We start from the raw sequence: 23,542 nt of genomic DNA, 5'->3' as shown, positions 1-23,542 counted from the left end.
ACAGGAACAATCACCCACAAACACACAGTGAAACCCAGGCTACCTAAGTATGATTCTCAATCAGAGACAACTAATGACACCTGCCTCTGATTGAGAACAATACTAGGCCGAAACATAGAAATACCCAAATCATAGAAAAACAAACATAGACTGCCCACCCAACTCACGCCCTGACCATACAAAATAAATACAAAACAAAGGAAATAAAGGTCAGAACGTGACAACACTGATGCCCAGCTCCCAGATAAGTTGAACGAACACCTTTTACGCCCACTTCAAGGAAAACAACATGGAGCCACCGACGCGGGCCCACGATGCTCATGAGGACTGTGCGCTCTCGTTCTCCGTGGCTGACATGAGTCATTTAAGCATGTTAACTCTCACAAGGCTGCCGGCCCAGACGACATCCCAAGATGCGTCCTCAGAGCATGTGCAGACCAGTTGGCTGGAGTTTTTACGGATATATTCAATCTCTCCATATCCTAGCCTTTTATCCTAACCATTGTTCCTGAACTCAAGAAAGTGAAAGTAACTGAACTAAATGACTATCATTACTCACTTCTGTAATCATTAAGTGCTTTGATAGGCTAGTTAAGGACCATATCACCTCCACCTTAACCGACACCCTAGACACACTACAATTTGCATACCACCCCAACAAATCCAAGGACGACACAATCGCCATTGCACTGCACACTGCCCTATCCCACCTGGACAAGAGAAATACCTATGTAAGAATGATTTTTATTGACAATAGTTCAGCCTTCTACACCATAGTGCCATCCAAGCTCATCACTAAGCTCAGGGCCACGGGTCTGAACCCCTCCCTATGCAACTGGGTCCTGGACTTCCTGACTGGCCGACCCCAAGTGGTGAAGGTAGGCAACAACACCGCTGCCAAGCTAATATTCAACACAGGGGCCCCACAGGGGTGCGTTCTCAGACCCCTCCTGTACTCTGTTCACCCATGACTGCGTGGCCACATACATCTCAAACTCAATCATCAAGTTTCCTGATGACACAACAGAGATAGGCCTGATTTAATTTTTTTCACCTTTATTTATCCAGGTAAGCTAGTTGAGGACAAGTTCTCATTTACAATTGCAACCTGGCCAAGATAAAGCAAAGCAGTGTGACAGAAACAACAACACCGAGTTACAAATGGAAAAAACAAGCGTACAGTCAATAACACAATGGAAAAAAATGAAGTCTATATACAGTGTGTGCAAATGGCATGAGGAGGTATGGTAATAAATAGGCCATAGTAGCAAAGTAATTACAATTTAGCAGATTAACACTAGAGTGATAGATGAGCAGATGATGATGAGCAGATGATGGTGTGTAAGTAGTGATACTGGTGTGCAAAAGAGCAGCAAAGTAAATATAAACAATATGGGGATGAGGTAGGTAGATTGGGTGGGCTATTTACAGATGGGCTATGTACAGCTGCAGCGATCGGTTAGCTGCTCAGATGGCTGATGTTTACAGTTAGTGAGGGAAATGTAACCCTCCAGCTTCAGCGATTTTTGCAATTCGTTCCAGTCACTGGCAGCAGAGAACTGTAAGGAAAGGCGGCCAAAGGAGGTGTTGGCTTTGGGGATGACCAGTGAGATATATCTGCTGGAGCGCGTGCTACAGGTGGGTGTTGTTACCGTGACCAGTGAGCTGAGATAAGGCAGAGCTTTACCTAGCATAGACTTATAGATGTCCTGGAGCCAGTGGGTCTGGCGACAAATATGTAGCGAGGGCCAGCCAACTAGAGCATACAGGTCGCAGTAGTGGGTGGTATAAGGCGCTTTGGTAACAAAACGGATGGCACTGTGATAGACTACATCCAATTTGCTGAGTAGAGTATTGGAAGCTATTTTGTAGATGACATCGCCGAAGTCGAGGATTGGTAGGATAGTCAGTTTTACGAGGGTAAGTTTGGCGGCGTGAGTGAAGGAGGCTTTGTTGCGAAATAGAAAGCCGATTCTACATTTGATTTTGGATTGGAGATGTTTGATATGAGTCTGGAAGGAGAGTTTACAGTCTAGCCAGACACCTAGGTATTGGTAGTTGTCCACGTATTCTAGGTCAGAATCGTCCAGAGAAGTGATGCCAGTCGGGCGGGCGGGTGTGGGCAGCGAACGGTTGAAAAGCAAGCATTTGGTTTTACTAGCGTTTAAGAGCAGTTGGAGGCCACAGAAGGAGTGTTGTATGGCATTGAAGCTCGTTTGGAGGTTAGTTACCACAGTGTCCAAAGAAGGGCCAGATGTACAGAATGGTGTTGTCTGCGTAGAGGTGGATCACGGAATCACCCGCAGCAAGAACGACATCGTTGATATATACAGAGAAAAGAGTCGGCCCGAGAATTGAACCCTGTGGTACCCCCATAGAGACTGCCAGAGGTCTGGACAACAGGCCCTCTGATTTGACACACTAAACTCTGCCTGCGAAGTAGTTGGTGAACCAGGCGAGGCAGTCATTTGAGAAACCAAGGCTATTGAGTCTGTCGATAAGAATACAGTGATTGACAGAGTCGAGAGCCTTGGCCAGGTCGTTGAAGACGGCTGCACAGTATTGTCTTTTATCGATGGCGGTTATGATATTGTTTAGTACCTTGAGCGTGGCTGAGGTGCACCCGTGACCAGCTCGGAAACCGGATTGCACAGCGGAGAAGGTACGGTGGGATTCGAAATGGTCAGTGATCTGTTTATTAACTTGGCTTTCAAAGACTTTAGAGTGTCACCCCCTTTTGAAGAGGGGGGTGCCCGCGGCAGCTTTCCAATCTTTAGTGATGAGGGGTGATCGTTTGACCGTGTACCAATAGCGGATGCAGGCAATGAGGCAGTGATCGCTGAGATCCTGATTGAAAACAGCAGAGGTGTATTTGGAGGGCAAGTTGGTCAGGATAATATCTATGAGGGTGCCCATGTTTACGGATTTAGGGTTGTACCTGGTGGTTTCCTTGATTATTTGTGTGAGATTGAGGGCATCAAGCTTAGATTGTTGGACTGCTGGGGTGTTAAGCATATCCCAGTTTAGGTCACCTAACAGAACGAACTCTGAAGATAGATGTGGGGCAATCAATTCACATATGGTGTCCAGGGCATAGCTGGCAGCTGAGGGGGATCTATAACAGGCGGCAACAGTGAGAGACTTATTTCTGGAGAGATTATTTTTTTTAAATTAGAAGTTTGAACTGTGTGGGCATAGACCTGGAAAGTCTGACTGATCTTTGCAAGCTTTCTCTGCAGTAGATTGCAACTCCTCCCCCTTTGGCAGTTATATCTTGATGGAAAATGTTGTAGTTGGGTATGGAAATCTCAGAATTTTTGGTGGCCTTCCTAAACCAGGATTCAGACATGGCTTGGACATCAGGTTTGGCGGAGTGTGCTAAAGCAGTGAGTAAAACAAACTTAGGGAGGAAGCTTCTGATGTTAACATGCATGAAACCAAGGCTTTTTCGATTACAGAAGTCAACAAATGAGAGTGCCTGGGGACACGCAGGGCCTGGGTTATCCTCCACATCACCCAAGGAACAGAGGAGGAGAAGGATGAGGGTACGGCTGTAGGCTAGCAAAACTGGTTGTCTAGTGCGTTTTGGACAGAGAATAAAAGGAGCAAATTTCTGGGCGTGGTAGAATAGATTCAGGTCATAATGTGCAGACAGGGGTATGGTGGGGTGCGTGTACATTGGAGGTAAGCCCAGGCACTGAGTGATGATAAGAGAGGTTGCATCTCTGGACACGCTGGTTATACTGGGTGAGGTCTCTGCATGTGATGAGGTGGGACAAAGGAGGTATCTAAGGCATGTACGTCTGGCAAAGGCCGATTGAAGGCACAGCTGATGGAATTACGTCTGAGGACCAGTCGTGGTGGTACGGCGAGGTGCCGTGTCGACGAAGGGACCGGGCCAGGGTAATTTCGTTTGCTAGCTGGGAGATGCGCCTGGCTCAGGGCTAGCTTCGGGGCTGGGTCTCTCAGTGGCAGCTAGCTATCTGGGATGATCAATGGTCCAGGGTTTACGGCAGGAATCTGGCAATGTAGTGGAGAAAAACCGTCTGAGGCTGGCAGGTATTATCCAGACTAAAAAACGGCTGGTGCCTGAGCAGAGGGTAAAGGCCACTAGCAGTGGCTAACAACGACTAAATAGCTAGTAGCTAATTAGCTGGCTATCTTCTGATGAGTTTTGGCTACAAGGTCTAAAAAAAATTGCGGATCCGTGTCACATTGTGTGAGGCTGGTTACCGGAAGGTATATTTGATTTAAAAATGGAAAAAGAGATTGAAAAATAAATTGGAATATATACAATATATACAAAAAAGATGAGAAATACAAAAAGTAAACGAGAGGACGACAAACCACGTCTGCACTGCTACGCCATCTTGGAAGAAGGATTACCAACATTGATGAGACAGCCTACAAGGAGGAGGTGTGAGCCCTGGTGGAGTGGTGCCAGGAAAATAACCTTTCCCTCAATGTCAACAAAACAAAGGAGCTGATCATGGACTACAGGAGACAGCAGAGAGAGCACGCCCCTATCCACATCGACGGGACAACATTGGAGAGGGTCAAAAGCTTCAAGTTCCTCTGCATGCACATCAAGGACAACCTGAAATAGTCCCTTCACACAGACAGCATGGTGAAGAAGGCGCAACAGCGCGGCTTCGCCCCAAAGACCCCAAAGACCCTGAATTGCACCATCTGCAACCGCAGGTCTCTCCAGAGGGTGGTGTGGTTAGCCCAACACATCACCGGGGGCACACTGCCTGCCCTCCACGACATCTACAGCACCCAGTGTCACAGGAAGGCCAAAAATATCATCAAGGACCTCAGCCACCTGAGCAATGGCCTGTTCATTCCGCTACCATCTAGAATGGGGGAAACAGTACAGGTGCATCAAAGCTGGGACCGAGAGTCTGAGAAAGAGCTTCTATCTCCAGGCCAATCAGACTGCTAAACAGTCACCACTAGCCGGCCTGTGCCCAGTACCCTGCCCTGAACCTTAGTCACTGTTACTAACAGGCTACCACCCGGTACTCTATCCTGCACCTTAGAGACTGCTGCCCTATGTACATAGTCATTGAACACTGGTCACTTTAATAAAATGTACATACTGTTTCACCCACTTTATATGTGTATACTGGATTTTAGTCATGGCGCCTCCTACAGTATATAACTTATTTTCTTATTTTTCTGAATTGTGTGTATTTTTATAATTTTTTATTATTATTGTTAGATATTATTGCACTATTGGAGCTAGAAATACAAGCATTGAAGAGTGGAAATAGTTGAAATATCAAGATATCTTAATTGGGACCAACTCTGTTTAAAAATATCCATATCTGCTCTCATACCGTTTATCAATCATATATTCTCTACCAAAGCTCTCATATGGGCAGCAAGTATGAGACAGCACAGCTCTCATATGGGCATCAAGTACGAGGCAGCGAAGCTCTCATATGGGCAGCAAGTAAGAAACAGCGCAGCTCTCATATGGGCAGCAAGTACGAGACAAGGAAGGTCTCATATTGGCATCAAGTACGAGGCAGCGAAGCTCTCATATGGGCAGCAAGTACAAGACAGCGAAGCTCTCATATTGGCATCAAGTACGAGACAGCGAAGCTCTCATATTGGCATCAAATACGAGACAGCGAAGCTCTCATATTGGCATCAAGTACGAGGCAGCGAAGCTCTCATATGGGCAGCAAGTACGAGACAGCGCAGCTCTCATATGGGCAGCAACTACGAGACAGCGCAGCTCTCAAATGGGCAGCAAGTACGAGACAGCGCAGCTCTCATATGGGCAGCAAGTACGAGATAGTGCAGCTCTCATATGGGCAGCAAGTACGAGACAGCGAAGCTCTCATATGGGCAGCAAGTACGAGACAGTGCAGCTCTCAAATGGGCAGCAAGTACGAGACAGCGCAGCTCTCATGTGGGCAGCAAGTACGAGACAGAGAAGCTCTCATATGGGCAGCAAGTACGAGTTAGCGCAGCTCTCATATGGGCAGCAAGTATGAAACAGCGCAGCTCTCATGTGGGCAGCAATTATGAGACAGAGAAGCTCTCATATGGGCAGCAAGTACGAGATAGCGCATCTCTCATGTGGGCAGCAAGTATGAGACAGCGCAGCTCTCATGTGGGCAGCAATTATGAGACAGAGAAGCTCTCATATGGGCAGCAAGTACGAGATAGCGCAGCTCTCATGTGAGCAGAAAGTATGAGACAGAGAAGCTCTCATATGGGCAGCAAGTACGAGACAGAGAAGCTCTCATGTGGGCAGCAAGTATGAGACAGAGAAGCTCTCATGTGGGCAGCAAGTATGAAACAGAGAAGCTCTCACGTGGGCAGCAAGTATGAGACAGAGAAGCTCTCATATGGACAGCAAGTACGAGTTAGCGCAGCTCTCATATGGGCAGCAAGTATGAGACAGCGCAGCTCTCATGTGGGCAGCAATTATGAGACAGAGAAGCTCTCATATGGGCAGCAAGTACGAGACAGCGAAGCTCTCATGTGGGCAGCAAGTACGAGGCAGCGAAGCTCTCATATGGGCAGCAAGTAAGAAACAGCGCAGCTCTCATATGGGCAGCAAGTACGAGACAAGGAAGGTCTCATATTGGCATCAAGTACGAGGCAGCGAAGCTCTCATATGGGCAGCAAGTACGAGGCAGCTAAGCTCTCATATTGGCATCAAGTATGAGACAGCGAAGCTCTCATATTGGCATCAAGTACGAGACAGCGAAGCTCTCATATTGGCATCAAGTACGAGGCAGCGAAGCTCTCAAATGGGCAGCAAGTACGAGACAGCGCAGCTCTCATGTGGGCAGCAAGTACGAGACAGAGAAGCTCTCATATGGGCAGCAAGTAAGAAACAGCGCAGCTCTCATATGGGCAGCAAGTATGAGACAAGGAAGGTCTCATATTGGCATCAAGTACGAGGCTGCGAAGCTCTCATATGGGCAGCAAGTACGAGGCAGCTAAGCTCTCATATTGGCATCAAGTATGAGACAGCGAAGCTCTCATATTGGCATCAAGTACGAGACAGCGAAGCTCTCATATTGGCATCAAGTACGAGGCAGCGAAGCTCTCAAATGGGCAGCAAGTACGAGACAGCGCAGCTCTCATGTGGGCAGCAAGTACGAGACAGAGAAGCTCTCATATGGGCAGCAAGTACGAGTTAGCGCAGCTCTCATATGGGCAGAAAGTATGAGACAGCGCAGCTCTCATGTGGGCAGCAATTATGAGACAGAGAAGCTCTCATATGGGCAGCAAGTACGAGACAGCGAAGCTCTCATGTGGGCAGCAAGTACGAGGCAGCGAAGCTCTCATATGGGCAGCAAGTAAGAAACAGCGCAGCTCTCATATGGGCAGCAAGTACGAGACAAGGAAGGTCTCATATTGGCATCAAGTACGAGGCAGCGAAGCTCTCATATGGGCAGCAAGTACGAGGCAGCTAAGCTCTCATATTGGCATCAAGTATGAGACAGCGAAGCTCTCATATTGGCATCAAGTACGAGACAGCGAAGCTCTCATATTGGCATCAAGTACGAGGCAGCGAAGCTCTCAAATGGGCAGCAAGTACGAGACAGCGCAGCTCTCATGTGGGCAGCAAGTACGAGACAGAGAAGCTCTCATATGGGCAGCAAGTAAGAAACAGCGCAGCTCTCATATGGGCAGCAAGTACGAGACAAGGAAGGTCTCATATTGGCATCAAGTACGAGGCAGCGAAGCTCTCATATGGGCAGCAAGTACGAGGCAGCTAAGCTCTCATATTGGCATCAAGTATGAGACAGCGAAGCTCTCATATTGGCATCAAGTACGAGACAGCGAAGCTCTCATATTGGCATCAAGTACGAGGCAGCGAAGCTCTCAAATGGGCAGCAAGTACGAGACAGCGCAGCTCTCATGTGGGCAGCAAGTACGAGACAGAGAAGCTCTCATATGGGCAGCAAGTAAGAAACAGCGCAGCTCTCATATGGGCAGCAAGTACGAGACAAGGAAGGTCTCATATTGGCATCAAGTACGAGGCAGCGAAGCTCTCATATGGGCAGCAAGTACGAGGCAGCTAAGCTCTCATATTGGCATCAAGTATGAGACAGCGAAGCTCTCATATTGGCATCAAGTACGAGACAGCGAAGCTCTCATATTGGCATCAAGTACGAGGCAGCGAAGCTCTCAAATGGGCAGCAAGTACGAGACAGCGCAGCTCTCATGTGGGCAGCAAGTACGAGACAGAGAAGCTCTCATATGGGCAGCAAGTACGAGTTAGCGCAGCTCTCATATGGGCAGAAAGTATGAGACAGCGCAGCTCTCATGTGGGCAGCAATTATGAGACAGAGAAGCTCTCATATGGGCAGCAAGTACGAGATAGCGCATCTCTCATGTGGGCAGCAAGTATGAGACAGAGAAGCTCTCATATGGGCAGCAAGTACGAGATAGCGCAGCTCTCATGTGAGCAGAAAGTATGAGACAGAGAAGCTCTCATATGGGCAGCAAGTACGAGACAGTGAAGCTCTAATGTGGGCAGCAAGTATGAGACAGAGAAGCTCTCATGTGGGCAGCAAGTATGAGACAGAGAAGCTCTCATGTGGGCAGCAAGTACGAGACAGAGAATCTCATGTGGGCAGCAAGTACGAGACAGAGAAGCTCTCATATGGGCAGCAAGTATGAGATAGCGCAGCTTTCATGTGGGCAGCAAGTATGAGACAGCGCAGCTCTCATGTGGGCAGCAAGTATGAGACAGCGAAGCTCTCATGTGGGCAGCAAGTACGAGATAGCGCATCCCTCATGTGGGCAGCAAGTACGAGGCAGTGAAGCTCTCATGTGGGCAGCAAGTACGAGACAGAGAATCTCATGTGGGCAGCAAGTACGAGACAGAGAAGCTCTCATATGGGCAGCAGGTACGAGATAGCGCAGCTTTCATGTGGGCAGCAAGTATGAGACAGTGCAGCTCTCATGTGGGCAGCAAGTATGAGACAGCAAAGCTCTCATGTGGGCAGCAAGTACGAGATAGCGCATCTCTCATGTGGGCAGCAAGTACGAGGCAGCGAAGCTCTCATATGGGCAGCAAGTAAGAAACAGCGCAGCTCTCATATGGGCAGCAACTATGAGACAGCGCAGCTCTCAAATGGGCAGCAATTATGAGACAGAGAAGCTCTCAGATGGGCAGCAAGTACGAGATAGCGAAGCTCTCATATGGGCAGCAAGTACGAGACAGCGCAGCTCTCATATGGGCAGCTTGTAAGAGACAGCCCAGCTCTCATATGGGCAGCTTGTAAGAGACAGCCCAGCTCTCATATGGGCAGCAAGTATGAGACAGCGCAGCTCTCATGTGGGCAGCAAGTATGACACAGCGAAGCTCTCATATGGGCAGCAAGTAAGAGACAGCGCAGCTCTCATATGGGCAGCAAGTACGAGACAGCGAAGCTCTCATATGGGCAGCAAGTACGAGACAGCGAAGCTCTCATGTGGGCAGAAAGTATGAGACAGCCCAGCTCTAATATGGGCAGCAAGTACGAGACAGCGAAGCTCTCATATGGGCAGCAAGTATGAGACAGCGAAGCTCTCATATGGGCAGCAAGGATGAGACAGCCCAGCTCTCAAATGGGCAGCTTGTACGAGACAGCGCAGCTCTCATATGGGCAGCAAGTACGAGACAGCGAAGCTCTCATATGGGCAGCCCAGCTCTCATATGGGCAGCAAGTACGAGACAGCGCAGAGAATTGGGGAAATGTTATTAGTGATGCACCAATATGACCGTTTTTGCCGATACCGATATCCAATATTTTCCTTGCCAAATAACCCGATACCAATAACCGTTATTTAAAAATGTTGTGGCTTTTTAAGTATTCTAGTACAGTTAAATAGTTATCTCACACAGATGGACGCAGCAGTCTAAGGCACTGCATCTAGGTGCAAGAGGCGTCACTACAGTCCCTGTTTCGAATCCAGGCTGTATCACATCCGGCCGTGATTGGGAGTCCCATAGGGCGGCGCACAATTGTCCCAACGTCGTCCAGGTTTGGCTGGGGTAGGCCGTCTTTGTAAATAAGAATTTGTTCTTAATTAACTGACTTGCCTAGTTAAATAAAGGTTACACACACACACACACACACACACACACACACACACACACACACACACACACACACACACACACACACACGCACGCACGCACGCACACACACACACACACACACACACACCACACTCACCAAAAGGTTTTTTGGGGGGCATTTACGTATGTCCCCATTACCAGTAAAACCTAATCAAAACCTATTTATTTCACTTACTTGCTGTGCTGTTTCTTGTTCATTTGCTCAGTCATTTCATTCTCACCCAAGATTTCTATGAAACGCCGTTTGGGTCTTTGCGTGTCAAAAAAGATACACGTTAAATAACACTATTTGAAGTGTCAAATAAGCTTGTTGACCAATCAGGACCTGAATATGACTGCATGTCACATAATAATTTAACGCTTTCATAATTTGTTTTACGTAGTTATTACACATTGATTACACTCGTATTTCATATGTCACAACGATTCATCGATACGTATGCTATGATGCTGGTAAAGTTGTCTTGCGCACGTACAGTGATGGTCATAAAAAAAGCTAGCTAGCTCATGGATGCAAACAATGTTCTTCCCCAAAAACAAAGCAAAACAACATAATATGTTTCAGTAGCTATCGTTAGCTAGCTCACTATCTCGCTAGGTGTCATCATCTAAAATAACCCTAATTTATAATACAGTTCTTATTTGATTAATGGTGGTCGGACCCATCTACGTGAAGCTAGCCACAATGAGGATTAGCCACAATAGTAGACTATGCGGTTAGCCTTCAAAATAAAATATGTAATTGACAGTGATGCAAATGAATACAAAAAGTAGAATTATGCAATAATTGAATAGATCATGCTAAATGAGGTTGGAATGTTGTTATATAAAATCAAGAAAAGACAATGATTTGTTATTTTGACAAAAATATGTTGAAATCACACTGGATGTATTATACTTTAGAATTGCATTGGGGGCATACTTATTTCACTGTACAGCTTTACCTATGGAATGTGGATCAATGACATGGGGTATCAGTCTACTCAGTGACACCCAGAGAACATTAGCATTGTGGTGCTTATTGCGGGACTCTGAAACAGCTGTGAATTGAGACATTTATTGTCAACCTATGTGTATTGAACATGCTTTGGAGTCTGATAACTCTGAGGAGGACGTTGGGAAAAAATTATATTGGGTATTGAGTAGACTGTTACCCCATTTCATTGATCCCCAATCCTTAGGTAAAGCTGTACAGTGCAATATGAATGTCAATACACACAAATGGCTGACTAGGGAGGTGATTTCACACAGTCACAGTACCTGCAATAAGAGCTACAATGCTAATATCTGCGTAAACTCTTCACAGTTGTGTTCTGTGGGTGTCACCGAGTAGACTGATACCTCATTTCATTGCTTCACATTCCAACTTTGCTTTACATTATCTAGTCTAAATATGGCATGATTCCACCAATTGTAACCTTCTGCATCACTTTCAAAGAGGGAATTTTATTTTGAAGGCAAACCGCAAATTCCACTATTGTGCCTAATCCTTATCGTGGCTAGCTTCACAACACATAACCCGGTCAGGTCGAGCTTCACTAGCCAGATGAAGCTAGCTGGCTGCTTATAATGTTAGCTTTGGGCAACAGGGTTAAGTAGCTGGCTAGCTATTTATTTTCATGAACTGAAGTTCAATTTCAATAGGAGAAAAACAAGTGGCAACCTAGCTAATACTTACCCACAAGGATTCCTAAATCATTGCTAAGAATAGTGAAAATGACTGCAGTTTCTACTGGTCATTGTTTTCAGGCTGGTTGTATTGGTGCTAGCTAGGGACCAAGCTAAAGCTAGTTAGCTACCCCAGAAGTTGCAGTTGAACCAATAATGCTTTATTACCAACACTGTATTGTAATCGTTCGGTGTTTGCTTGTTTCCAGACTTTTTTTGTACAGCTTTGACAGTGCTACTGATAGTAGTGGTGGCGCTTGGCTTGCACGTGCAAATTCAGAACACACAACATTCTATAATAGAACTGTGTTATTTGACGTGTCAAATTAAAAGCTTATTTAACGCGTGAAATAGTGTTATTGTCAAACACTGTTATTTGATGTGTATCTTTTTTGACACGCAAAGACCATAGAATGTCATGCGTTCCATAAAATGTCTGTCACGATCGTCGTATTGAGGAGACCAAAGTGCAGCGTGGTGTGAATACATACTTTTAATTATAGATTAAAAAAACACGAAGTACACTAAACAAACAAAACAAACTAACCAGACAAACGTGACTTCGATAGAAACTGAGTGCAAACATGCAACATCACATAGACAATAACCCACGAACCACAATGCAAAACAGGCTACCTAAATATGGTTCCCAATCAGAGACAACGACAAACACCTGCCACTGATTGAGAACCATATCAGGCCAAAACACATAGAAACAGACTAACTAGACATGCAACATAGAATGCCCACTCATATCACACCCTGACCAAACAAAACATAGAAACAAAAAACGCAAATAATGGTCAGAGTGTGACAATGTCATGCGTTCCATAGAATGTCGTGAAGCTAATAGCAGTGAAGCTATTAATGTGTAGCTCCAGTAGGGCAACATCTGAACAATAGCGCACTTGGTAACGTTAGTGTGTACCGGTGCTCGACCAATCGCGAAACCAACATCACCCACTAAAGAGAACAGTTGATTGTCAAGGGCAATGAATTCCATTATCTTGGCTTTAATGGATTTCGCCTTTGACTTGTCTAAACTAAAATGTTCTTGCTCTTTCAAATGACTGCTCAACTTGTTGACTGCTCGATCCACACAGCAGACATTGTGGGTTAGGAATGCTGTGTTGCACGTGTAGCGCATCATTTTATGTGGCGTCATTATGTCATGTCCCTACTTATATAAGTATGCACGTCAGCTTTGACATGGGTTTTTCACATCGGCGTTAAACTACACATCGGTCCTATACCGATGTTGGCATTTTTAGATGATATCAGCCAATTCCGATATGTTCACCGATATATCGTGCATCCCTAAATGTTATATCGCTATTTCGACATGCATTGGCAAGAGACATGATTTTATTGTGCGACCTATGGATTACAGAATAAAATGAGGAACTGTCATGCGAGACAGGATTTTGGGTTTCAGTGGGATTGGGACTGGATAGGAAAATAGCCTAGGCTAGAATTTTCCCTAATGCCTCTGAATTGTTAACAACGTCATGTCTGTGACAGAGATGTCTATGTAGTGAATTGTGCATAGGCCTATCAAATGTGTGACTGTCTGAAGATTCACAATGACAGCTCGCCTAGCCTGTAGGTCTACTGTAGGGGTTTCCTGTAGGGTTTATTGACTAGATTCGGGTTGCGTGTGCAGCCCGGCAGTGTCAATCATACGTGCGCTTTGAATTTATGACGACTTTGTGTGAAGTACATAATCTAGGCTCAAGGCTTCCATGATATAACCTGTTTGGATAGTGTGCTATTAAATGTTTTGCTAATCTGATGCTGCACATGAAAGGGAAAGGACACCTAGTCAGTTGTACAACTGAATGGCGTCAACCGAAATGTGTGTTCCTCATTTAACCCAACCCTTCTGAACCCAACCCCTCTGCCTTAATTGATGTCCACGTCATAGGCACCTGGGGAGCAGTTGTTGTTGGGGGTTAACTGTAGGGCCTGCATTAGTGCCACATTGGGGGAAAATGTTGTAATTTCCCGAGGCTTATCATTTACTTTTTGGGGAAAATGTGAGGAGTGTTCCTGGGACAGTCCCGGGATCCCGGTTACCCATGTTAATTCCTAGTCATGAAAATGTTGGTCCACTGTTAATGATGGCATGAGTATATTGGTCCACTTTGATGATGTCTGAATCTAGTGACCCACTGTTGATGATGTCATGAGTATGTTGGTCCACTGTAATATGTGTTGTGTTGTTTGATTGGCAGGCGTCTGGCGCGTTCCACCCTGCTCTTGATCCCTCTGTTTGGGATCCACTATACTGTGTTCGCCTTCTCACCCGAAGACGTCAGCAAGAGGGAGAGGCTGGTGTTTGAGCTAGGCCTAGGTTCCTTCCAGGTGTGTGTGTGTGTGTGTGTGTGTGTGTGTATGTGTGTATGTGTGTGTGTGTGTGTGTGTGTGTGTGTGTGTGTGTGTGTGTGTGTGTGTGTGTGTGTGTGTGTGTGTGTGTGTGTGTGTGTGTGTGTGTGTGTGTGTGCTTTCTGATGTGTGACAATGTACATTCCTGTGCATACCTGAAAGACAGTTTTCTCTGCTTGTGTTCTTTGTGTCCATGTAGGGCTTCGTTGTGGCTGTCCTCTACTGCTTTCTGAATGGAGAGGTAAGCTCTCTTTTAAACCAACCACTTGTTGCTTTAGGCACTGATAAATACAGCATCTCTATATGGAGATCGAGAGAGAGAGGCATGCTGAGTCTTTCCAGCGAGGTCCATTAATAATGACCTTGTGAAGTATCTCCCTGAAGGTGCAGTCGGAGATCAAGAGGAAATGGCGCAGCTGGACGGTGAACAGGTACTTTGCTGTGGACCTGAAGCACCGGCACCCTTCGTTGGCCAGCAGTGGGGTGAACGGGGGAACGCAGCTCTCCATCCTCAGCAAGAGCAGCTCTCAGATCCGCATGTCCAGCCTACAGGTCGAGTCGCCAGCCACCTAAGCCACCTGAACTTCAACGGTGAAGCCCAGGACCAGAGCCAGGGAGAGACCACCACTACTACTACTACTACTACTACTACTACTACTACTACTACTTCTATCACCCCTACACCAAGACCCATCAGCCACTTCCACACTGGACCTGATACTATGACCAACCTCACCCCTACACCCAACCTCACCCCTATACCCACACCCAACCACGGACCACTACCAGTGACCAGCCTCACCAACCCATACCCTTTCCCCAACCCATATCCAGACACCACCAACCCATACCCAGAGACAACCAACCCGTACCCTGACACAACCCTGATCCTGGACTCTGGAGAACGCATCCCGGACCCTCCTAACTGCACTGCACCCAAAAGCCCAACTGAGCCCTTCATATAACGAACTGGATCAACAACTCAACCCTAATAAAGCCATGCCGAATCAATCACACCTAAACAAGCCCAATCCCTAGCCCTATCCAAACTAACCAACCTAATACAATCCAAACTAACCCAACCCCTAGCCCTATTCAAACTAACCTACCCAATACAATCCAAACTAACCCAACCCCAAGCCCTATTCAAACTAACCTACCCAATACAATCCAAACTAACCCAAACCCTAGCCCTATCCAAACTAACCCAACCCCTAACCCTATCCAAACTAACGTACCCAATACAATACAAACTAACCCAACCCCTAGCCCTATCCAAACTAACCCAACCCCTAGCCCTATAAAAAACCTACCAAATACAATTCAAACGAACCCAACCCTAAACCCTATCCAAACTAACCCAAACCCTAACACTATTCAAACTAACCCAACCCCTAGCCCTATTCAAACTAACCTACCCAATACAATCCAAACTAACCCAACCCCTAGCCCTATCCAAACTAACCCAACCCCATCCAAACTAACCTACCCAATACAATACAAACTAACCCAACACCTAGCCCTATCCAAACTAACCCAAACCCTAGCCCTATCCAAACTAACCTAACCAATACAATCTAAACGAACCCAACCCCGAACCCTATTCAAACTAACCTACCCAATACAATCCAAACTAACCCAACCCCTAACCATATACAAACTCACCCAACCCCTAGACCTATCCAAACTAACTCAACCCCTAGCCCTATCTAAACTAACCCAACCCCTAACCCCAACCAAACTAACCAACCCAATACAATCCAAACTTAACAAACCCCTAGCCCTATCCAAACTAACCCAACCCCTAGCCCTATCCAAACTAACCCAACCCTTAGCCCAATCTAAATCAACCAACCCAATACAAATCCAAACTAACCCAAGCCCTAGCCCTAACCAAACTAATCCAATACAATTCAAACTAACCCAACCCAAGCCCTATCCAAACTAACCCAACCCCTAGCCCTTTCCAAACTAACCCAACCCCAACCCCTAGCCCTATCCAAACCAACCCAACCCCTAGCCCTATCCAAACCAACCAACCAAATACAAATCCAAACTAACCCAAGCCCTAGCCCTATCCAAACTAACCCAACCCAATACAATTCAAACTAACCCAACCCAAACTAACCCAACCGCTAACCCTATTCAAACTAACCCAACCCATAGCCCTATCCAAACTAACCCAGCCCCTAGCCCAATCCAAACTAACCCAACCACTAGCCCTATACAAACTAACCCAACCCAATACAATCCAAACTAACCCAACCCCTAGCCACATTCAAACCAACCTATCCAATACAATCCAAACTAACCCAACCCCTAGCCCTATTCAAACTAAGCAACCCGATACACTCCAAACTAACCCAACCCCTAGCCATATTCAAACTAACCCAACCCAATACAATCCAAACTAACCCAACCCCTAGCCCTATCCAAACTAACCCAACCCCTAGCCCTATCTAAACTAGCCAACCCAATACAATCCAAACTAACCCAACCCCTAGCCCTATCCAAACTAACCAACCCAATACAATCCAAACTAACCCAACCCCTAGCCCTATCCAAACTAACCCAACCCCTAGCCCTATCTAAACTAACCAACCCAATACAATCCAAACTAACCCAACCCCTAGCCCTATCCAAACTAACCTACCCAAATACAATCCAAACTAACCCAACCCCTAGCCCTATTCAAACTAACCTACCCAATACAATCCAAACTAACCCAACCCCTAACCATATTCAAACGAACCCAACCCCTAGCCCTATCCAAACTAACCCAACCCCTAGCCCAATACAAACTAACCCAACCCCTAACCCTATTCAAACTAACCCAACCCCTAGCCCAATCCAAACTAACCCAACCCCTAACCCTATTCAAACTAACCCAACCCCTATCCAAACTAACCCAGCCCCTAGCCCAATCCAAACTAACCCAACCACTAGCCCTATACAAACTAACCCAACCCAATACAATCCAAACTAACCCAACCCCTAGCCCCATCCAAACCAACCTATCCAATACAATCCAAACTAACCCAACCCCTAGCCCTATTCAAACTAAGCAACCCGGTACACTCCAAACTAACCCAACCCCTAGCCCTATCCAAACTAACCCAACCCCTAGCCCTATTCAAACTAACCCAACCCAATACAATCCAAACTAACCCAAATCCTAGCCCTATCCAAACTAACCCAACCCCTAGCCCTATCCAACCTAACCCAACACCTAATCCTATTCCTAACCAAATCCCAACCCACCACTATCCAACCTAACCCAACACCTATTCCTATTCCTAACCAAACCCCAACCCACCACTATCCAACCTAACCCAACACCTAGTCCTAGCAATCCAACTCATCCATACCTAAACTAACCTGACTCCTATTTCTATCCAAACCAGCCTATCACTATGTAAACTATCCCAGCCAACCCTGACTTAACCTACCCCAACATTAAAACCCAACTCTACCAGACAGGAACAGAACACCTAACACCTCACCAGCAGCACCTGTTCACGAGCAGTTGTAGGTGAATCCACCTTTAAACTGCAGTGTCTCCATCATGGAGCAAACCACCGTCAGTGGTAGTGGCCTAGCAGTGAATGTCAATCCCCATTCAGAAACCATCAGACAAGGATCTTTATAAGGAAGGCAGAAGGCTATGAAGGAAAAGCATGGTTAATGGTCTGTACATATCATCATGGTGTTATGTCAAAAAGCCTCCCCCGTTTATCACGTAGAGCAGAAGAGCTGGACCACTTCAGTGCTGCTGGAACATCCATGTAATACCACCGGTCATTGCAATCATATCATCATGTCTGAAGAATGACAATACGTATTTAACAACTCCTCCTCCTCTCTTTCCTCAGTCTGTCTTTCAGCTTGTTGCAGACTCAAGTTAAGACTGTGTTTTGTTGTTCTGGGTATTGTTGTTGTTATGGCAACTCAATTACGGAGCAGTAACAAAACCATAAACCCTCTATCAGAGTCCAAAATGTGCATGTGTACGCACAGCAGTGTTCTAGAATATTGGACCGTTGGCTTTCATACTTTTTGAATTCTCAGCAGAGCACGTTGGTTGGGAATTTTGGCAAGGTGCGCGTTCGGCTGACCATTCCCATGCGAATTGTGGTCTCAGAGCCATGTAGCTACTGTATGTCACAACGAGATGCCGGACTATCACGTTACTAAGTCTGTGGCCGGACTATCGCGTCACTGAGTCTGTTTGACTCTGAAATAAGCTTTACACGTCCTGTACAGGAGAAGCAACAAACCGGCCAATCGAGACAGACTGACCTAATGTAAATATTTATCAGCTGACCAATCAGGTTGCAAGTGTGTGCCTGTTTGTAGAGGGCATAGATTTAGATAGACATTGCATCTTTGTATCTGTCCCACTATGGCATCTGTGAGAGAAAAGGCAACACCATTGAGACCATGTCCAGTTTGAAGTAGTCACTTTATTAATTTACTACTTCTATGAGTTGGCAAACAAACTAAAAAGGTGCATACTGTGGTCTGGACTATTATTTGAACAGGTATAAATGTTGCCTATTTACTGCCACCTGCAGTTCTGGAATGTTTGCTCACAAGAATAATTAATTGGCTGATCCCTCCTGATGACCTGGATAGAATTATGGGATCCTTTCTTAACCCATAGGAAGTTCCACCCAGTTGACTACTTAAAAATGGTGAGTCCTCAATGGCACTGCCCATGCTAAAAAATACTTTTGGGCACTAGTGTTGTCTATCTAAGTCTATGGTAGAGGGAGAATGATCATGTGAGGTTACTGTAAAATAATGAACAGTGAAAGGACACAAAATGGAGGCTAACACACTGCATCATGGGATACTATTCAGGCCTGGAGACTCAAGCCAGGATCAAGGCAAAATAAATAATTAATGGACCAACAGTAGAAACAATGTCTCTTAAAATATGAAGATAATAGTCAACCACCACCAGAAGTAGAGCAATCATAGTGCTTTGTATGACCGTATATGACGTCAGCAGCTATGTGTCAGCCAATGGCACGGGTCACCTTTACCTGTGTAAGCTGTAATTGGTGGAGTGACAGGAAGATGATGATGTCACTTCCTCCTTGCTATATGTACCACTGTTACTAGAGATAGAGGAATTCTTCCCACTGGGCACACATTGAATCAATGTTGTTTCCATGTAATTTCAATGAAATTATGTTGAACCAAAGTGGAATAGACGTTGAATTGACGTCTGTGCCCAGTGGGGTTCTTCTGAGGAAGACAGATGACATGGGTAAAACCAGTATTTATGTGAAAGGTATATTTTCTACAGTTCAATAATGAGGAATGAAATGCCAAAAATCAAACCTGCGTTAAGGTAAGATGGTCATCTATTTTAGAAGGATGAACAATGCTAAGATTTGCCAACTACGACCATTACACACCAAACCTCTTTAAATCTTAGCATTGCTTACGATGGATGACAAGATGCCTTGGTTCATTTCGGGAGAGGATTGATAGTGCCACTAGTTTTAAACAGCCGGTAGTACAGAAAATGTCAATGACAACTTACTCATGAATGGGTATCGTGAGTTCAATGTATAACTGTGTTACAATGTCTGCATGAATTGTATTTTTCTTTCTTCTTTTGAATCTGTTTACAATTGTTTTGTGAGATTATTACTGTACCTGACGCTGAAAAGGCAATGCAGTCCAATCTAGATTTTACCCTAGTTTCTTCAGCAGTCTCTCAGCTAGCTTCAATTTCTATATTTAACTAAATAGATAACTTAGACCGACAGAAAGTATTTTACCACGTTGAGTTTTGATAAACACCTTCCTGAATTGTGTTTTTAAAAAAGTATTATTTTGGGGTATTTCTCTCATTCCAAAGATGAACACTAGACTCCACACTTGAGTTTCACGGCCGTATACATTTGCAAAGGCTGAGTAAAAGCTTTGCAACTGATGTCACTACAGATTTGATCCTTTGGTCTGATTTAACTATTATTATTCTATATTCTAATCCCATGTTAATCCTAATCCCATGTTAATCTCTCCTAGTATACTTTAGTCTCCAAAGTGCCTTTATGCACAAAACGGCAAGTATTTCTGTTAATCTGAGAGATTGTTTTTAGACATTATTTTTTAAACGAAACTGCAAAGTATGTAAAAACATGTGGTCAACAAAAGTGCTTTTATGATGTTACACTGAATCAGTATTTTATTAACCTGGAGGCCTTTGAAGTACCTAGAGCTCATTTCTGGTTTAAGATGGGCATAACCTATGAACTTTAACCTACGACCTATAACCTACGACCGATGACCTTTTGAAATAAGCCACTTTTATTTTGAGTAAATATCTACTATGGTCTATCTATATCATTACACAATAATAGGTATGATTGACTCTGTTCTATTTTGCAGCATTCAGTCCTTTATACTCATAATATTTTTTGTATATCAAAATAATGGGACACTGGTTGATTGAATTAAGTTACTGTGCACCGTTTGTGACTGCAGGCAAATGCGGTGCTTTTAAACGGGAGAGAAAAACAAAAAAATGTATATATATATACATATATATATATATTCTCAATTTGGTTTGGTCACGTATAATTGCCTTTATTCTCAAACTGAAACGGAAAAAAAACAACGTTTTGTCATATTATTTTATTTATATACTATAAACTATAGATAATGCAACAATGCATATCTGTAAACAGTGTGTTAGCGTGTCAAACGCTTGATGAACAGTTGATGACTCCACAACTCCCCAGCCCACCTGAAAAAGCACATCTCTTTAACAGTACTATCTGATCAGAAACACAAAACTTCCTGTTAGGAATAGTTTCCCGTTGTTCATTAAAGAAGCATATAGAGGCTGGTTCAGATGAAGAAGAATGGCAAGGAGGGCAGACAGAAAGCAGTAATGTGCTGTGTTTTTCTTCAGTCTGGACCTGTCTTTAGCAGTCCTACTCTTGAGATGCTTTACACTGGCCTTTAATATGGGTCCATCCATGCGTGTGCGAATACAGATGGCCAAAAGGTGTCCCTGTTTCACTGTGAAACAGGTTGGACAATCAGAAAGAGATGATCTGCTTTTGGTTCCCACACCAAGTTGAATGTTTAGCAGGAGTTCCTTATTAAAACCATAATGACAGTCTCAGCATGTCATGAGCCAATTTTAAGAGTATGAATATACATTTTCAAGAGTATTTATGTTATGAAATATTAAACAATACACAGCCTTATATCGCCGGTCAATGTGATGTCAATTAGAGATGTAATCATTCTGAGAATACAGTATATTGTTTATTAAATCTGTTGTTATAATGAACAATGAAGTAGTTATCTACATACATGTACAGTAGTTTAGATGTGTCCCAAATTGCACCCTTTTCTCTAATCCTTGAATAGTGTACTACTTTTGACCAGGGCCCATAGGGAAAAAGTTATGCACTAAATAGGGAATTGGGTAGCATTTGGGATGGAGACTGTGGTTTACAAATATGTGTAGTCTACCATTGTGGCTTATAAATGGTCAACTGAATTCTGCCGTGTCATTGTGTAAGACAGTATCTCGTAGATGGAGTCGTCCGTGGTGCAAAGTGAATATTAGCAGTCATTAGAATTTTGCTCCGTGGTTGTTATCATTTTAGTATTATTTTGGTGATAGTGATTGTTCAAATATGAAGCATATTGTATTGCTGCCTATAATCTCTTGTAGACTGATGCATGCATCTCTTGATGGTTTGATCCTTTTCCCCAAGCTGTGTTGATTATTCTGCAGATGAAATCTTACTGGGAGATGATGGAACCTTTTATAGACATGTTCTTAAACAGTTCACAGAATCCTGAGGGAATTCTAAGTGTGACATCCGTTTTACTGCATTCTGATCATGTAGTCAGCAATGTCAAGGAAAAAGCAGCTCCAAGGAAGGAAAATACAATGGTGTTCAATAGAGAATAATTATTTTAAACTATTTAACCAGAAAGGGGCATAGGGTTAGAAAGCCATCCACTAAACTGTGAATAATATTTTTCTGTTTGACAACAGAGTTGCTGGTCAATTGTCATTAAGAAGGGGCATTTTAAAACATTTATGATCGGGCCTAGTCAGAACCACCCTGTTCATTCAATTTCATTTGAATGTTAATACGTTTTAGAGTCCTTTGACATGAGGGTAATTGCCATACTACATTTCTAAAGAAATAGCCAATACCTTTTATAGTTTCCAACCATCACAAGATGACATTTAGAAAGCTGGCTCTGTTTTGGATGGAAAAGAGACAACAGGGCTGTGTTCAGCAGGGCACCATGTTGTGGAACATCATGTAGAACAAACATGTCACTCTGAAATGTTAAGTAATGTAAGGACTCACATCAGCTCTATTCATGACATTTCTATCTGCAACGTTCCACATTTGCCTACCTAACATAGCCCAGGACAAAGGTACTGTACAGTGATGGCTGAATGTAATGTAACTGTTGTATCTGTGGTCTGAAGGGTTGGGCTCAATTACATTTCAATTCAGTCAATGCCGGAAGTAAACAAAACATTTTCTCAATGCTTTTTAATGAAAAACAAATGGAATTAAGAATTTCAGTTTGAATTGAAATGTAATTTGCCATAATTCTGGTGACCTGACCGCTGCCTGCTTCAGGCTCTTTTTAAACTCATGTTTTCTCTTCTGTTTCACCGCTGCCTGCTTCAGGCTCTTTTTAAACTCATGTTTCATCTTCTGTTTCACCGCTGCCTGCTTCAGGCTCTTTTTAAACTCATGTTTTCTCTTCTGTTTCACCGCTGCCTGCTTCAGGCTCTTTTTAAACTCATGTTTCATCTTCTGTTTCACCGCTGCCTGCTTCAGGCTCTTTTTAAACTCATGTTTTCTCTTCTGTTTCACCGCTGCCTGCTTCAGGCTCTTTTTAAACTCATGTTTCATCTTCTGTTTCACCGCTGCGCTGTATAAATGTCTTCTTGTTTTGATGTATATATTAAAACAGGGGTAGGAAACCCTGTTCTTGGTGTGCCGCAGGTACAGCAGGATTTTGATCCATCTAGGCACCATGCTGGACCAACTGAGCTAATTGATCAGTTCAGTAATTGCCTAAATTCAACATACCTGGTCTTCCAGGTTGGTTAAATCAAAAACATGAAGTGCCTGTGGCCCTCCAGGACCAGGGTTACCTACCCCTGTAATAAAGAGGTTTTGTACATTATTATTGTATTATTGACTTTAAGTCGTAATAAATGTTTTGGACTTGTTGACTCATTGATGTTGTGTATGTGTGTTTGTTATTTTGACTTATAGTACAGCCCTGTATTAGCCTGGTGCCAGATCTGATTGTGCTTTTTTGCCAACTCGTATGTCCAGTGTCATGCCAAACATGACATGACGA

The 23,542-nt window shown here is 44.4% G+C and overlaps 1 protein-coding gene across 1 annotated transcript in view; it reads left to right on the top strand.

Moving 5' to 3' along the window:
• The window catches only part of LOC139409770 (pituitary adenylate cyclase-activating polypeptide type I receptor-like), a 53,360-nt gene extending 30,467 nt beyond the window's left edge, over nt 1-22,893 (top strand). Inside the window, exons 11-13 of the mRNA XM_071155149.1 lie at nt 14,008-14,137; nt 14,358-14,399; nt 14,530-22,893. Coding sequence (XP_071011250.1) covers nt 14,008-14,137; nt 14,358-14,399; nt 14,530-15,123 — 766 coding nt within the window. The 3' untranslated portion in view covers nt 15,124-22,893. The remainder of the gene's footprint in view (nt 1-14,007; nt 14,138-14,357; nt 14,400-14,529) is intronic.
• The last annotated feature ends 649 nt before the right edge of the window (nt 22,894-23,542 follow it).

Source organism: Oncorhynchus clarkii, chromosome 5, assembly GCF_045791955.1.
Source record: "Oncorhynchus clarkii lewisi isolate Uvic-CL-2024 chromosome 5, UVic_Ocla_1.0, whole genome shotgun sequence".
In the NCBI taxonomy this organism is placed as follows: Eukaryota; Metazoa; Chordata; class Actinopteri; order Salmoniformes; family Salmonidae; genus Oncorhynchus; species Oncorhynchus clarkii.
This window is presented reverse-complemented; position numbering and strand designations above follow the sequence as displayed.